The sequence below is a fragment of the Castanea sativa genome, chromosome 3, assembly GCF_040712315.1.
Source record: "Castanea sativa cultivar Marrone di Chiusa Pesio chromosome 3, ASM4071231v1".
Taxonomy (NCBI): Eukaryota; Viridiplantae; Streptophyta; class Magnoliopsida; order Fagales; family Fagaceae; genus Castanea; species Castanea sativa.
The window spans coordinates 442,603-456,019 of NC_134015.1; the positions used below are offsets into that span (position 1 = coordinate 442,603).

Below are 13,417 nucleotides of genomic sequence, written 5' to 3' on the forward strand. Positions count from 1 at the left end.
CCTACTATTACATTAATTATGATTAAAATTGACCTAATATTTTTACTTTAACCCCAAGCAATCATCCTGAATTTACAAATTAAAACTACCCAAATTTATAAAATTAAAAAAAAAAATTGAAAGCAAAATTCACAATAACACACACAAATATATAGACACAAAGAAACTTTGAATTCAATAATTACAAACAATATTAATTTCTAAACATTTAAGAAAAAATCTGGAATTGGAGTTAAAAGTAAAGATACTCACATGAAAATTGAATTAACTTTGACAGCAGGGGGGGGGGGAGGGCAACGAAGTCATGGAGATTTCACATCACCTTAAATATCCATTATTTTTTACATCACCCTTTTTATATTTAATCAATTTTCTATCTCCATTCTTTGTGGAGTAATGTTCCTTATCATGGTTTTGGGTGCTTAAATCTTGGTCTCATGGCTACCTATGGGATCTACACATATTGAAAAACAGATGTTTCAAAAAGTGAATAAGATTTTTGTTAAAATTAATATGTTAGTTTTCATGGAAGATACAAATTGATTTTGAAGAGCATAATAAGCATATAAATTAGATCAAAGTTAACAAAAATAACTTAAACAAAAGGCAACCCGCACACAAAACATTTTGAATTTGATAAAAAGAAGAAGAAGGGAATTTTATGAAAAAACAAAAAGAAGAAGGCAAATACATACATGCAAGTTTCATAGGTAAGGTAAGTATGAGAAGGAAAGAATACATCGAGAAATCGTATGGTAGGAAAAGGGAAAAATATACCAAACCGTATATATATCCCCACTTTTATATTAGATAATTTTAAGTTGTGAAGAAGTTTTTTTTTTTTTTTTTTTGAGTAAAAAGTTGTGAAGAAGTTGATAACTTGATATGAACAGAAAGTAAAAGGAGTTTACGTAATTAAGAAGTTTATGTTAATTAGATATTAGTTTTTTTTTTACTTTATCCCAAAAAAATAGTTAATGTTATTAGATTTTTTTTTTTAGTTTACGTTAAAGTTAAATCATTATTAGCAATTTTTTTGTTATTTATTCCAAAAGAAAAAAAAAATTGAGAAGAAAAAATAATACTTTTAAATTTGTTACCTTATTATTAGGAAATAGATGATGTAGGATAAAAGTTTATCCCCAAAAAAAAAAAAAAAAAAAATTCATTAGAACACTTATTGTTACTATATCCAAAAAAGTTGATAAATATAAATTTTTTTTTGTTTTTATCTAAAATCTTAAATGAATGAATTTATTGAAAAATCTAAAAAAAAAAAATTTACAATTTGATAAAATCACTTGACGGAACCATTGCTTCTAAGCCCAACTTTTATTATATAAATATAGATTATAGGTGGAAAATTCAGTGGTAATTAAATTAGGAGGGAATACGCGAAGAGTATTCTACACTAATAAGGAGATAAACTAGATAGAGAGTATATTCTGGAGAGCCTTGGAACAAATTCCATCATAGAGAAGCTAGGATGGATATAAGATTTTTTCCACAATTAATGTACTCTGTCTATTGGCCTGGATCAATTTGCACACTGAATCGAAGTTTCTACTAGCCTAGCTCCCATCAAAATGAAATAAATTTGGCTACCATTTAAATCTGTGACAACGCACATTTTTTAAACCATTTTAATAAAATAAAATGTTAATTTTTTAATAATTCTATAGTTGGGAGGTGTATTACAATCATGTATGTCTCTCTTGAAAATACAATAATAGGTAAGTTGAGCTATAAATCTCTTGGTAAAATAATTAAATAAACAAAGTCAATTTTTTTTTTTTTTTTAAAGAAATCAAGAAATGTAATTAATCCTACGACATAATTCCAAATCCTGGTGCTAACCTTTCCATTCCCTTGTCGACCTTTCACATTCATGTGCATAAATAGTCGGGACCACGGCGAACTACAAAAAAATGCGACATCTGCAAAAGGGAACCGTGCAGGAAATTCTTGTTCACAAAAAAGTCAATGAAAAATTTTCTAACAAGCCCGTCATTTTTGAACTGACTGAGTCAATGCATGACCTTGCTTGAGTCAATGCTAGACAGAACCACCACTTGGTTGAGGCCATGCATGACCTTCTATGCTTATAATGGGTCTAACTTTAACTTGTTGGCTAAGAGCTCTAAGGAAATAAAGCAATGGACATCTTTGCTTCTGTGTTTTTGAGTTCCAGTTTGCTTGTTTTCTCCTTTGTATCCTCGGATGCTGTTGACAGCATTACTCAATCCCAATCCCAATCCCTCAGTGACAGTGAGAACACAACCTTGGTCTCTAAAAATGGACGCTTTGCCCTGGGGTTCTTCAGTCCAGGTAATTCCAATAACCGTTACTTGGGAATTTGGTACAACAATATCCCGGTTAAAACAGTTGTTTGGGTAGCAAACCGGGTTGACCCAATCCCAGACTCGTCTGGCCTGTTTATGGTAAACAGTATAGGTAGTCTTGTTCTTCTCAGCTCGAATAAGGCTGTTCATTGGTCTGCAAATTCAACAAAACAGGCCAGGAATCCAATAGTACAGCTTTTAGATTCAGGAAATCTAGTATTAAGAGAAGAGAATGAAGACAATTATTTGTGGCAAAGCTTTGACTATCCTTCTGATACTTGGCTGCCAGGGATGAAGCTTGGATGGGACTTAAGGACTGGTCTGGAAAGGCGTCTAACTGGATGGAAGACTCTAGATGACCCCTCTCCTGGAGAAATGAGTTGGGGGATTGAACTTCATAATTACCCTGAATTAGTTATGATGAAAGGCTCCCAGAAGTACTTCCGGTCCGGCCCATGGAAAGGCGATTCTTTCGGTGGTATTTATGAGTCACAGGGCACCCCGCTTTACAACTTTTCGTTTGTCTCCAACAAGTACGAGGTACACTTCACGTACGAATTGATTAATAATTCTGTAATCATAAGAGCAGTTTTGAACCAATCAATGTATATGGGCTACGTGTGGGTTGGAGAAAAAGAAGGATGGAGCATGTTCTTCAATTGGCCGAAAGACAAGTGTGACGTTTATAATTTATGTGGTGCGTATGGAAATTGTATCATTAGTGAGTCACCTATCTGTCAATGTTTAGAAGGATTCAAGCCAGTGTCACTAGCAACAGGGGACGCGGAAGAGAGGTCTAGGGGATGTATACGAAGTACGCAATTGAGCTGCCAGGATAAAGATAAAATTAGGTTTGTTAAATTTGCTGGACTCAAAATGCCAGCTACCACTTATTCTTGGTTGAACGTAAGTATGAATCTTGAAGAATGCAGAGTCAAATGTTTGAACAACTGTTCCTGTACGGCTTATGCAAACTCAGATATTAAAGACGGAGGAAGTGGCTGCGCCATCTGGTTTAATGATCTAACTGATATTAGACAGCTGGAAGTGGAAGCTTACAGGCAGGACTTATATATTCGAATGTCTGCTTCAGAGCAAGGTATGGGCCTAGAGTCTTCATTGCTCTCTTATTCGTATTTTGATGTACCATCAAAGCTAAAATATTTTTTCCCATCTGTTTTATTGCATTACTAAAATATTTTTTCTTTTCTATTGCAAATTAAAAATTAAAAAAAAAAGAGGTGAAAAACAAGCAAAAGACGAAGGTGGTAGTGATAGTTGTGGTTGCCATTGCCATAGTATTTGGGGTGCTCATGATTCCTTACTGCATTTGGAAAAGGTCAAACTTCAGAGGTAATATTACGCAAGTCATTTTACCAAGGTTCTTTGATATAACTTCTATAAATGTATAGAGTAGCTAATATGATAGTTGAACAAGAAAAGCTGTGATGTATGGTCATTTAAATTTTTTTTTTTCTTTTTGGGAGAGTCACTTTCACTAGACCAGTTTTTTGAAAGAATTACGCAATTCAAACTGTGTTACTAGACCAGGATTTTGTGCAAAATTGAATCACTTGTAGTACTTGCAGCAAGTGTGTTTATTTGATGAAAATTTTGCACTTCGAGGCTACGTTACATTCTATCCTCGAGGGCTAAGTAATTTTTAATACGATAACTAGGATTAAGTGAAGAACTTAAAACAAGTATTTTCAAGACTAAGTCAGTATGCTCTATTCTACTTCGAAGTATTCATAGTTGTGAAGAAAATAAACTCAAGACTACAATTAACTAATTGCATGAGAAGTAAAACATTGGAAGGAAACTACCATAAACGCAATGACGCATACACAATGGAGTCTAATTCCAATCTAAAAGATAAATTTAAAGCATAACAAGCAAATATGAGTGTTGGTAAATCTCTTGATAAATTAATGTACTTGTGGCTGTTCAAAGTATTGCTGACTAAAGAGGCTCACTCAAGCAAGTAAATACATGCGGGCTCAAGCAGCTCATTAAAGCCTGCTAATTGACCACCCTAATGCTCGCTTGAGTAAGAATCGTAGAAACGAAATCTGAATCCTATTATGAATAGAATTTTAACCCTACATGTAACACCCACTTATGCACGATTTTTAGTGAGGTTAGAGAGGAACAAACCCAATGCTTTTAGAGAGAAACCCCATCTTTTCATCTCGTGAGCTTTCATGAGAAAATCCCTTTAGTTCTATAAAAAGCTTGCAATCCAAATTGCCCCTAAAACTTATAAAATAATTAAAAATAATATAAAACTAAGATTGACTTCCCGCTGCCTGCATAAGAACGCTTTAAGAATGTCAACAAAACTATTAAATGCTTTTGAAATTAGATGCATATATTCCTCTGCAACCATGTGACAGATCCCAGTTATTAGTTAAGCCATGACGGCTTTTATGAATCATTTTAGGATTAGAATAGAGGAACCATCTTAATGATCAAGTAGGGGAGCACTCGTTATAATTTGATTTGAGAAACAGGACCACCATCTTCATGATCAAGTTAGGGAGGACTTGTAACAATTTGATTTGAGAAACAGGACCACACAGGTTGGACTAATTGGGACTATCTTCTTGATCAAGCAGGGGAGGACTTGATATCGTTTGATTTCAGCAACAGAGCTACACAACGAGGACTAATCAATAAGAAGAGGACTGGGAAAGGTAGAAATAACGAAATGGAGCTTCCACTCTTTAGTTTTTCTAGTGTATCTACTGCTACTAATTACTTCAGTGCCTCAAATAAGCTTGGAGAGGGGGGTTTTGGACCTGTTTACAAAGTAAGTTTCAATAACTAACCACATTTATCTTAGAAGAGAAATTCTGAAGTAATATATAATATTCCACAATCTAACCTTTAACACAAATGTTGAAGTCCTAATACTTGCATGAAACTGATGCCAGGTGTTAGAGGTATTAGGTATACATGGGCGAGGCCTAATTATATTGTAAGCCTAATACCTCCAACACTAGGATCCAACCTATAATAATTGTTTGATGTGGATTCTTCCCAAGGTTTAATCAAAAACTAAGTTAAAAGAATTATTTTCAGGGATCCTTGCTGAATGGACAATTAGTAGCAGTAAAAAGACTTTCGAGAAAATCTGGACAAGGATGGCAAGAGCTAAAAAATGAGGCAACGCTTATAGCCAAACTCCAACACAACAATCTTGTGAAACTGCTTGGCTGCTGCATTGAACGAGATGAAAAGATTTTGATCTATGAATATTTGCCCAATAAAAGCTTAGATTATTTCCTTTTTGGTATGTAGTTTTACACAATCTTAATTACTTTCAGAGTTATCTGCTTACATTATGCTTGTTCATAGTTCAAAATCTGGTTGTAACCAGGGTATCATACACATAATGCCCGCCAATTCTTTCCTATCTTCTATCTGACTATTTGTATGTGGTATTGAGACAGATCCAATTAGACATGGGATAAAAGATTGGGCAACCCGAACTCACATCATCGAAGGGATTGTTCAAGGGCTTCTTTACCTCCATCAGTATTCCAGGTTACAAATCATTCATAGAGATTTGAAGGCCAGCAACATCTTGCTAGATAAAGACATGAATCCTAAAATATCAGATTTTGGATTGGCAAGAATTTTTTGTGGGAATGGGTCACAAGCAACCAATCGAATAGTGGGGACTTAGTAAGTATAATCTATTAGTATGTATGCTCTATAGCAAATATTAGTAATAAATACAAAGTGTTCACAATGAAGCTACTAACTAGTTTGTTTAACAATGGAATACAGTGGCTATATGTCCCCGGAATATGCCATGGAAGGCCTCTTCTCAGTCAAATCTGATGTCTTTAGTTTTGGAGTATTGTTGTTAGAGATCTTGAGTGGCAAGAAGAATACTGGTTTCTATGAGAGTGACTCTATCAATCTTATTGGATATGTGAGTAATGGACCCTCTTACTTTTATGTTAACAAAAGCTTAGAAAATGTGTTGGCGTTTGACCATTTTAGTCCGTGTCTGTGTGTGTGAATTATACCATCTCTTGACCTTTCAAAGGATTATATTCTGAGTCAGTAATGTTGATTTAAAAGTTATATACCAATGTCAAATTAAGTTTCCTCTAAACTTATGTAGCTACTTTTCGGTATTTTACCCAAGATCATTTCTAATGCTCCTTTAATTCAGTTTGCAATTCTTCTTATTTGTGACGTATACTATGCTAAGAGCATAATGAATTGCACTTACTTTTAATTTTGGTACTAAAATTTCTTCAGGCTTGGAATTTGTGGAAAAGCAATAGGTCGTTAGAGTTGATGGATCCAATCCTTGGAGATACTCCTCCTACGAATGTCCTTTTGAGTTACATAAACATAGCACTGCTTTGTGTCCAAGAAAGTGCAGCTGATAGGCCTACTATGCCTGATGTGGTCTCAATGTTCAACAAGGAAATTGCACTTCTGCCTTTACCAAAAAGACCAGCGTTTTCATTTGTCAGAGGTATGGAGAATTTGGGTTCATCTAATAGAATGCCAGAAATTTGTTCTGTAAATGACATGACAGTCTCGATTTTGAAAGCTCGGTAACAATTTAGATTTCGGTGATCATTACTCAGTCGTTCATCTTGTTATCTAAGTATTTTTTAAATGAACAACAATATTATTGACCTTGAGAAACCAAAATTTACCATTAGTGATTGGCTCATTGCCATGTTGATGTCTATCAAGTGCTACATTAAAAGCTTCTTCTTCCTGTTTCTCCTGCTTTCATTATATACCTCTTCTTCTTCTTCTTCTTCTTCTTCTTCTTCTGTTTTTAGCATAACTGCATAATGATATTCATGGACTGATATCAAGGAGGGACTTAGGGCCACTTTTGAAAGCCTACACTCAAAAAAAGCCAAGGCCCAGGCAGATGCCCTGTTTTGGATAAAATATAATAGTAATAATAATTTAGCCTGAAAAACTTGGAAATCATGATTAAGGTTTAAATAGTTATATTGACTATTGTGACAAATAATGTTATCCTTTTTTAAAGAGAATAAATTCAACCAAGTCATTGGTCAATGCAATTATGTGGTTGAATTTAATTGAGAAACTATTTATAGTAGCATTTAAGAAATTGTATCTAAGTTTTTCCCAAAAGAGATATATATATATATATATATATATATATATATATATATATAGAAGGAATTTAAACTATTAGTTTTACTCCACACCTTGGAAGAGAAGAACAAACAGAAGCTGTTACCATCCACCTTGAGTGGTTTTGTTATTGAAAAATATATCCAAGTACTTAATTGAAACAGGCTACCATCCATAAATAGGCCTTGAAAGCAAGAAGGAAGACAGAATTAGCTTTAATTAATTTGGCTACAATTGCTACTGCTTACAAATTTTTATCACACGATTAGTATGATTAGAGTGAGACAGCAAAAGGCTTTGCTCCTATAAAGAAATATCAAGTTTTTTATTGATACTAAAAGAAAAGGCTAGAGAAAATAAACAAATTTAAATGTTACTTCTTTTAGATTTATGAAAAACGAATCTGAATGGATGTTATCAGAGACAAGCAGATAAGATTGATATTAGTTTGTAAGGGCAAACCAAATTTTTTATAATTAAAAAAAGATCTGTCACAGCAATAAATAAATAAATAACTCATATTTTTTAAACTGATCACAAAAAAATTTCATGTTAGTGTTCAGAACCTAAGTTTGAGTGTGTGGAAATGTGTTTGTGAAAGTGGCTGGTTCAAGGTAGCCAGGATAGGTTTAAAAAAAAAACAGAGGTTAAGACTTAAGCGGGTCACTACTTTGGCCTCTGTGCCTGTGGCCATGTTTGAGGTTCGGCCATTGACTTTTGATGTGGGTTGCTCGGTTCGACTACTTTGGACTTGTGGGATTTGTACCAGCACAATCATTTTGGGCCCACAAGGTTTTTACCTCTCAGAGATGAAATATTAGAGATTAACTGCATTACACCTGATAAGAAAACCCACATTTAGAGAAAAAACAAAAATTGAAATAAATCGCCGACCAATAACAAAAGAATGGAAGTTGAGTTCTCTACACCAACCCAACCTACAAGCGAAGAAGAAGAAGAGTTGCATCGTAGTGTGAAAAAATTCAAAGAAAGCAATGGTGCAAGAAGCTTCTTGCAACCTAGGAAATTAGTGAGCTACAAAGATAGTATCGTGGGAGATATCCCTGAGGCGTATGAGTAGGCTTTTAAGTTTAGCAAAGATTGGGAAGAAAAATATGAGTCGGAAGCTGAGATAGAGCCTTTAACAGAAGGTATGGCTGAGGTGAAACTTTCCAAAGAAACAAAAGCCTGTATCAAAGCGCCTTGGTCGAAAGCCTTAATAGTGAAAGTGTATGGTAGGTCTGTTGGATTTCACTACCTCACTTTCAAGATCAATACTTTATGGAAACCAACGGCGAAGATGGACTGTGTGACCTTGGGCAGAGGTTTCTTCCTGATTCGATTTAGTTGCAATGATGATTTTGACAAAGTTCTTCGGGGCAGTCCATGGTTTATAGGGGAGCATTTTCTTGCAATCAAGCCTTAGGAACCTTATTTTAAAGCTTCTAAGGCCAAGCTTACATCAATGGCAATTTGGGTTAGATTTCCTGAATTGCCAATTGAATTCTATGATGCTTCTGTGCTGAAGGAAATTGGGAGTGTCATTGATCCTGGTTCACGCATTGACTCTTACATGGCCTCGGAGACCAGAGGAGGTTATGCAAGGTTACGCATTCAGATCAACTTAGATAAACCTCTTATTAGCTCTATTCGGGTGGGAAGGTTAGTTCAAAAAGTTTTATATGAAGGTATTTCTTCTCTTTGTTTCTGTTGTAGTAAGCTTGGACATAAACAGGAAAATTGTGGACTGAAAGTGAGGAAACCAAGTGGAGAAGATGAAGCTCAGGTCTTGTTAAAAACTAACGAGATTAGTGGGGAAGTCCAACCTGAGCCTAACTATGGGCCCTGGATGGTAGTCACGAGGAAAAAAGGTTCGGTTAGGATGGGAAAAGCTAGTGGGCCAACTAAGTCTGAAAATCCATCCCAGGTTAAAGCTAGGGGCAATTCGGACCTTTCGCAAGTCTTATCTCATGTGGAAGCAAGAGAGGATTTTGACAAGTCAAATCAAAGGGATTCAGCAGACTCAAGAGATGAGACCACATGTGTTGTGGCAGCCCAAAACCCGCAGAGTGACTCAGCAGACTCTAAAGAAGAGACTACACTTGTTGTGGTAGCCTAAAACCCGAAGCTTAACCTTGAGATGAGGAAGGATTGTGTGATGGAGGATTGCATTGAGAATCCATATGCAAAGTGACAGCAAGATACGAAGCAAGCTTTAGGAAATAGAAGGAAAGCTTTACCCAAAAATAAAGGTAAAGGAAGTGACGGTCTGGGGATTAGAAATTCAACAAGCCATAAATGGCTATCTCACAGCACCGAGGGAAAGAGTGACTTGATTTTGTGAACAAGAGTTTTGGGGAATGGTAATCTAGTTGAGTATGGAGAGGATTCTGATCGGGTTAACCCCTCTGCCATGGTCCGGATGGGCCATTCGGTACAGGAACCGTGTGGTGGCTATTCCAGATGAGATAATATCTCAAATACGAGCGGCGCCAACAGAGACTCCAGGATGGTTCAAGGAAGAGTTGGGATAGGCTTGGAAGCATCTCTTCCCCATAATACCGGAAAGCATTAGACTGGGGAACCTTCCATTAAAGCACAATGCGTGGTTTCTCACGCCCAATCCGTGGTGGAAGTTCCTTATGGATGTTTTGAAGGTCTCGTGGGAAACGGCAGAGGAGCTAAGCAGGTAAAGGAGGCCATCAGTCGTGCCCCATTGGGACGAATTCGGGTGGATCATTCAAGAGAGGAAGCTTGTGGATTTCAGAGGGATGGCCATGACACATATGGGGAATCATCCAAAGCTAAAATTAATCCAAATTATGGCTCCGGTGAAGAAATGTGATGTACTCTGAATTCCAGAGAGGATATCTTAGGCATTCTGAAGCATATGATAATTTGGAAGCCGGAATGGGGGGTATCCAAGGATCTTTTGAGGAGGATGGGGTGGAGTATGGTGGAAGCAGCTATAATGAATACTAATCCACTAGAGATTGAGGTGCCGTTAGGTCAATTCGTCAAAATGAATGTGTTACTTTGGAATTGCAGAGGAGCTTTGAATTCGGATTTCAAAAGGAGGATTTTTGAAATGGGAATCAATCAGTGGCCTGATATCTTTGTGGTGACTGAAACAAGAGTGGGAGGAGACAAGGCAGCAAAAATTATAGAAGGGCTGCCTTTTGATGGGTCTATTACAACAGATACAATTGGCTATGTTGGGGGATTGTGGATTCTCTGGAAATCAGAAGAGGTGGAAATTCTTCCTTTATCTTCTACTGAGTAGGAAATACACGCTATTGTTAAGGTGCATTCATCCAACCTTACCAAGCTTTTATTTGCTATTTATTAAAAGAAGAATTTTATTGGAAAATTTAAAAACTGTAGTTCATCTCCATAATTTGCCTTGGCTGATGCTGGGAGACTTTAATGAAGTACTTTGTGATGATGATAAATTTGGTGGCAACCATGTAAATTTGAATAGAGCCCTAGAATTTAAGGATTGTCTAGATGAGTGTAATATGTTGGATTTGGGGTTTGTGGGTCCGAAGTTCTCGTGGACAAACCGTAGACCCATATCAAGTTTGATATTAGAAAGGATAGACAGGTGTTTTGCTAATCCTGTGTGGCACATTTTTTATCTAGAAGCCTTAGTGACCCACCTCCCTAGGACCTTCTCGAATCACTGTCCAGTATTGATTGAGTTGTGTAGAGCTAATGCGAATCAACAGAATAAACCCTTCGTTTCCAAACCATGTGGTTATTCCATCAAGATTTTTCGAGGGTTGTCTAGCAAGCTTGGACTGAGGATAGAGTTTTATAGGACGCAATTTTGGAGTTTGTAGACAGAGCTAAAAGGTGAAATTTTGAGGTGTTTGGGAATTTGTTCGCTAAAAAGAGGAGAATATTAGCTAGGCTTCGTGGTGCACAAAAGGCTCTAGCTAATAATCCTAATGACTTCCTTTTGGATTTGGAGCAGCAGTTGATTTCAGAATACTCTCTAAGCCTTATGCAGGAAGAGAAGTATTAGGCTCTTAAATCTAGATTAAATACCGCCACTTTTGGAGATCGAAACACGTCATTTTTTCGTGTCTCTACAATAGTTAGGAGGCATAAGAACAAGATTAGGTGACTTAAGGATGTGGAGGGAAATTGGCTGATTGATAAGGTTGAAATAAAGGATTACATCATAAATGGCTTTAAGAAATTGTATATGACTGAGCTGAATGTGTTCTCCATGATTTCGAATGTCTCTGAATTCTCTTGTTGTTTTTTGGAGGAGGATAGAGCTAGAATTGAAGGGGGTGTAACTGAAGAGGAGGTCAGAGTTGGTTTATGGGCTCTTAAGCCTTTTAAGGCACCAGGGCCAGACAGGCTGCATGCATGGTTTTATCAACGCTTCTGAATGGTGGTAAAAAATTATGTGGTCAATGAGGTAAAAGAAATTTTTGAAAAGGGTTGTGTGCTAAGTTATCTTAATGAGACTTTCGGATTAGGCCGCTGCTTAGTAGTCTGATAGCGCCTGTGCAAACTGCCTTTGTTCCTGGCAGAAGAGGCACGGATAATGTTCTAATTGCCCAAGAATTGTTTCATGCCTTGGATAAGAAGAAAGGAAAAATGGGCTTTATGGCTGTGAAGTTGGATTTGGAAAAGGCTTATGACAGATTAGAGTGGAGTTTTATCCATAGAGTGCTTTAAGCCTTTCATTTTCCCCCTAAAATCTCCAAGATAATCATGAGCTGTGTTACGTCCTCAAGTACCTCTATATTGGTGAATGGGCCTTAGAGCGTTTTGAGCCATCTAGGGTCATAAGACAGGGGGACCCTTTGTCCCTGTACCTTTTTATACTCTGTATGGAGTATTTAGGGCATCACATTAAGCAGAAATGTGTGAAGGAAGATTGGACACCGCTAAAGGCTTTGAAGGACAATTTGGGTTTTTTCCATATCCTTTTTGTGGATGACATAATCCTTTTCAACAAAGCTGATGTGCGTGGGTGCGAAGCAATTCTAGATGTGCTTGAAAATTTTTGTAGCGAATCTGGCCAAAAGATTAGCCCCAACAAGTCTAGAATTTATTTTTCTCCTAATGTAAGTGATGAGTTGTAGGAGGAAATAAGTGAAAGATTAGGCATCAGGGAGACCAATAATATAGGGAAGTATCTTGGTGTTGGGAACCTAGAGGTTCCTAATGGGAATGGGCATGAATTATAGGAGGATTGATGGGAATTGTAGGAAAATTGACTTAATTCTAGGTAGTCATCCTCCATAGAGAAATAGAGATTAAGAGAGAGAGAGAGATGCACTAATGCACTAAGAAGTTGGTTTATTCTTTAATTGATATCTCATATTAGATTACAATCATGTATTTATAGGAGACTAGCTCTAATCTCATTGGCCCACATGGCCTTATCCTATTGTAACTATTATTCCCCATGTGCATTAATAATTCCAGCATGTGCTAAATGTGATTAACATTAGTTCTATTATTCCCCATGTGTATTAATAATTCCAACATGTGCTAAATGTGATTAACATGCTTGGAATTGTATCTAACTAAATCTCAATACAACAATTATTATCCATACGCTTATAGCATTCTTAATATTTCCCTCCCCTTGAAAACACCTTGCCCACAAGGTGTTGTTGTAAAATGACACATTCATTAGGGGAAACCAGCCACTAACCCAATACACCAAAGCATCTTGACTGTTGATTACACGAATAGCTCCAAAGCAATTAATCACAGCCCATGACATAGGAGCATAACGCAAAGTAGTCGTATTGAACTTAACCTTCAACAATATAGAACTCAATTTCTTATAAAAATTGTGATCATCTCAGCTATGGAATCCATCATGTATCCCACAACTACCACCAAGAAAAGAAGCGTCTAATTCCTTGGCTTTGTGATAGCCACTAATGAGCAAG

The 13,417-nt window shown here is 36.4% G+C and overlaps 1 protein-coding gene across 3 annotated transcripts; it reads left to right on the forward strand.

Annotated features, from left to right (window-relative positions):
* The first annotated feature begins 2,123 nt into the window (after positions 1-2,123).
* On the forward strand, positions 2,124-7,090 carry LOC142627169 (G-type lectin S-receptor-like serine/threonine-protein kinase At4g27290). Of its 3 annotated transcripts, XM_075800971.1 has the most exons (8): positions 2,124-2,328; positions 2,632-3,441; positions 3,582-3,695; positions 4,961-5,154; positions 5,427-5,637; positions 5,798-6,032; positions 6,138-6,285; positions 6,621-7,090. In XM_075800971.1, exons 1-8 carry the CDS (start codon positions 2,157-2,159, stop codon positions 6,927-6,929), a joined length of 2,193 nt encoding a protein of 730 aa, XP_075657086.1. In that variant the 5' UTR covers positions 2,124-2,156; the 3' UTR covers positions 6,930-7,090. The 3 variants fall into 3 exon arrangements, with proteins under 3 accessions (XP_075657086.1, XP_075657085.1, XP_075657087.1); XM_075800970.1 differs by having other exon boundaries at positions 2,124-3,441; XM_075800972.1 differs by lacking the exons at positions 4,961-5,154; positions 5,427-5,637 and having other exon boundaries at positions 2,124-3,441.
* Positions 7,091-13,417: the final 6,327 nt, after the last annotated feature.

Excerpts from the sequence above, each read along its gene's own strand:
- LOC142627169 (XM_075800970.1), top strand. The coding sequence starts at position 2,157 with ATGGACATCTTTGCTTCTGTGTTTTTGAGTTCCAGTTTGCTTGTTTTC. Across the intron at positions 5,155-5,426 it reads GTTTTGGACCTGTTTACAAA|GGATCCTTGCTGAATGGACA; the intron begins GTAAGTTTCAAT and ends AATTATTTTCAG. Across the intron at positions 5,638-5,797 it reads CTTAGATTATTTCCTTTTTG|ATCCAATTAGACATGGGATA; the intron begins GTATGTAGTTTT and ends GTATTGAGACAG.